The 3,512-nt window shown below is 43.4% G+C and overlaps 1 protein-coding gene across 1 annotated transcript; it reads left to right on the forward strand.

Annotated features, from left to right (window-relative positions):
• Positions 1 to 383: 383 nt before the first annotated feature.
• On the forward strand, positions 384 to 2,078 carry LOC132888275 (general transcription factor II-I repeat domain-containing protein 2A-like). Its single transcript, XM_060924347.1, has one exon. The coding sequence runs from the start codon at positions 384 to 386 to the stop codon at positions 2,076 to 2,078; it is 1,695 nt and encodes a 564-aa protein (XP_060780330.1).
• The last annotated feature ends 1,434 nt before the right edge of the window (positions 2,079 to 3,512 follow it).

The raw sequence follows: 3,512 nt of genomic DNA on the forward strand, positions 1-3,512 counted from the left end.
CATAATGATATTATAACGTGCCCGCTGATTGACGTGTAGACAGGCCAGTCTGCTGGCTGCTACAAAGTTTGTTACACCATTACCATAACAACCATAACATATCTCATAGCCTACTACAGACAAGCGCCAGTTGTTGCTTGCTTTCCTTTTACCACTGCATTTTCGTTTTCGCTGTAGCTCGATTCGCTGTGTAGTAGCCTACAAAAAATGATTCGGAAATGAATGAGGGAGGTAAACAAATAAAAAAATCGAAGACTTACCATTTCCATCAAGAATGGGAAGAGGACTTCTTGTTCACGATGTCACACTCGAAGTGTGTCTGTCTGATCTGTCAATCCAGCATTGCACTTCCAAAGAAAGGGAACGTAGAGAGACATTTTCGAATGGTTCATCGAACCTTTGATACTGACTTTCCTCCAAGCACTGAATTGAGAAAGAGAAAGGTGAGGGAGTTGAAGTCTCAGCTTCTTGGACAGCAGTCTCTTTTCACTCGGCCAACGTCGAAAGCCAAGGCCGCCACAGAGGCATCGTTCCGGGTGAGTCGCACGATCATTAGGCACAAAAAGTGTTTCCAGGATGGAGTTATGGTGAAGGAAGCCTTCATCGAGGCATCAGATGCGTTGTTTAAAGACTTTAAAAACAAAACGGAAATAATGTCTGCAGTCAAAGCTGTTCAATTGACAGGAAATACAGTGACCAGGCGATGCGAAATGATGGGCGAGAACTTAGTACAGCAGCTTGCTAAGGACATTGACTGTTGCGAGTGCTTCTCGTTACAGATGGACGAATCTACCGACATCACAGACAAAGCCCAGTTGTGCATTTTTATTCGGATGGTTCATGATATGACTGCAAAAGAGGAACTTTTAGCAGTTCTGCATATGAACGCACACACACGGGGGGAGGACATTTTTCAGATATTCAAAAACTTTATCGACAAGACTAAGATTCCAGTGTGCAAGTTGGTGTCTATCACCACGGACGGGGCGCCAGCCATGACAGGCAGGCGTAATGGATTTGTTGCCAAATGCCGAGAGGATGAAGCATTTCCTGACTTTCTAAGTTACCATTGTATCATACACCAACAAGCGTTGTGTGCGAAAATGTTGAACATGAAAGAGATCATGGACGTAGCAACAAAAGTGGCCTGTTCTATCCGTGCAAAATCTCTCCAAAGACGACTCTTCCGCTTGCAGCTTGAGGAGGCTGACAGCGACCACACAGGACTACTGCTTCACACAGACGTAAGGTGGTTGAGTAGGGGGAAATTCCTGCAACGATTTCGCGATCTCCTTCCCGAGATAAAGCAGTTCCTTCAGGAGAAAAAACATGCAGAATACGAGCAACTTAATGATGATCGTTGGTTGCTTGATTTGGCGTTTTTAACGGATCTGTCAAACATGCTCAATGAGCTAAACGTGGAATTACAGGGCAAAGAGAAACTCGTGATCAATATGATAAGCACAGTGAATGCCTTCAAAGGAAAACTTAAACTGCTTTCTTCAAAGATCCAACGCAATGATCTGGGAAACTTTAGCAACCTTGCATCTGAGCTGAATAATCAAGGAAAGGACTCAACGGAGTTTGACAGTGCATGTTATGCAGAACAGATTGACACCGTCCTGTCAGACTTTGACAGGAGATTTCAAGACTTCGCTCTACTCGAGCCAGTTGCCATGTTCATGTGCTTCCCTTTTCGGGAGGATGCTGAGGTCGATGTCCTCGCTTCCAAAATCTCAACAATGTTTCAGCTCAGTTCTGCTGAAGTTGAGGATGAGATCTTGACACTGCAAGCAGACATTAACCTGAAGTCCAGGGCCAATGAACAGTTCTGGAGTTTGCTCACAGAAGAAAAGTATCCCAACATGAGAAAATGTGCAACATCTCTGACTGCAATGTTTGGGTCTACTTACTTGTGCGAGTCAGCCTTTTCACATATGAAAATTATAAAATCCAAATACCGCTCCACCCTGACCGACGATCATTTGGAGGCGTGTCTGAGACTGGCTATCAGTAGCTATATCCCGGACTATGCATCCCTTGTTGACTCCATCCAATGCAAGTCATCATCTGAATAAGGTAGCCTACTGACCACTGATGTGAACATGCCCCTGTGTATGCACAAAAAAAAGACTACATGCATAAAGTTAATTGTCTGAAAGTTTCAATGTTTCAACAGTGAATTGTAGTGTGAGAGGGTGTGTAATGTAGGCCAATTGCCACTCTATGCATGTTAAAAAAAAGTCCTAGTTTTAAAAAAGTTCATTTTCAATGTGTGGACTTTGATCATAAATGTAGGCCTGAATTTTATGGGCAATGTAATGTGAACCTGCCACATGCAAAAAAAAAAAGGCTACATGCAATGTACACATAAAGTTAATTCATTGTCTGAAAGTTTCAGTTTGAACAGTGAGTTCTAGTATGAGAGTGTGTACTGTGGGCCAAATGCCTCTATCTATGTATGTATGTTAAAAGAAAATCGTAGTGTTAAAAAAAGTTACATTTCAATGTGTGGATTTTTTTTATCATAAATGTAGGCTACTAAATTGTATGAGCAATGTGATGTCACTGTGTATGAAATCACATGCTGATTAGTAGCCTCTATTGTGGATGTTACTGTTGTTATTTCCAGGGTTGGTATGGAAATAAAACTCAATCATAAATGAATTCAGCTTGTGATTTAAATGTGAAACCTTAGTGAAATAGCCCGTATGACACTGTGTTAATTTTGGTATTGTAAATTTAAAAAAGACACGTAATGTGCGTAGTTAGTAGATCATTCTGAGTCAGTCACTTAAAAGGTAGATCACCATTCAGAAAAGTGTGGGCACCCCTGGTGTACATAGTATTAATAAACCTTTTGTTACTTTTCTACTTCCGCCTCACGCCTCTGCATTTGAGTCATTCCCCTGGTGGCCTAGTGGGGGTTTGCTGGATCATCACACCAACGAACCAGGTTCGAATCCCAGCAAAACCCTAACACCCACCTCCACCAAAAAGAAGACCTGTTACTAACAACTGAAAAGCTGGTGTCAGATGAGGCTCCACGTGATCCAAAACAACTGGTGGCAAGAAAAGGCAGCTGAGCTCCAGCACTACACTGATGCGAGAGACTATCGAAACTTCTATGCGGGCACCAAGGCAATCTATGGGCCCAAGAGAACATCCACAGGAACCTTTCTATCAGGGGACAACACCATGCTTCTGACAGAAAGCCAGGACATTCTGAACCAATGGAAGGAACATTTCAACAGGCTGCTCAACCACAACACATCTGCGGTGGAGGACTTTCTCCGGAACATGCCTCAGCACCCTCCTAGACCCTGGCTGTCCATTCCACCCTTATTTAGCGAGTTTCAAACTGCCTTTAAGCAGATATGCCGGGGAAAGGCCGCAGGACCTGACAACATCCCAGTCGAGCTGCTGGACCACGGTGGAATTGGCCTCAAGACTTGCCTGTTCAATCTGATGCTCCAAATGTGGGAGGCAAAGCATGTACCGAACGATCTGAA

Source organism: Neoarius graeffei, chromosome 6 (genome assembly GCF_027579695.1).
Source record: "Neoarius graeffei isolate fNeoGra1 chromosome 6, fNeoGra1.pri, whole genome shotgun sequence".
Classification (NCBI taxonomy): domain Eukaryota; kingdom Metazoa; phylum Chordata; class Actinopteri; order Siluriformes; family Ariidae; genus Neoarius; species Neoarius graeffei.

What these genes read in the sequence shown, in the direction of transcription:
- LOC132888275 (XM_060924347.1), top strand. Translation starts at nt 384, where the DNA reads ATGGTTCATCGAACCTTTGATACTGACTTTCCTCCAAGCACTGAATTG.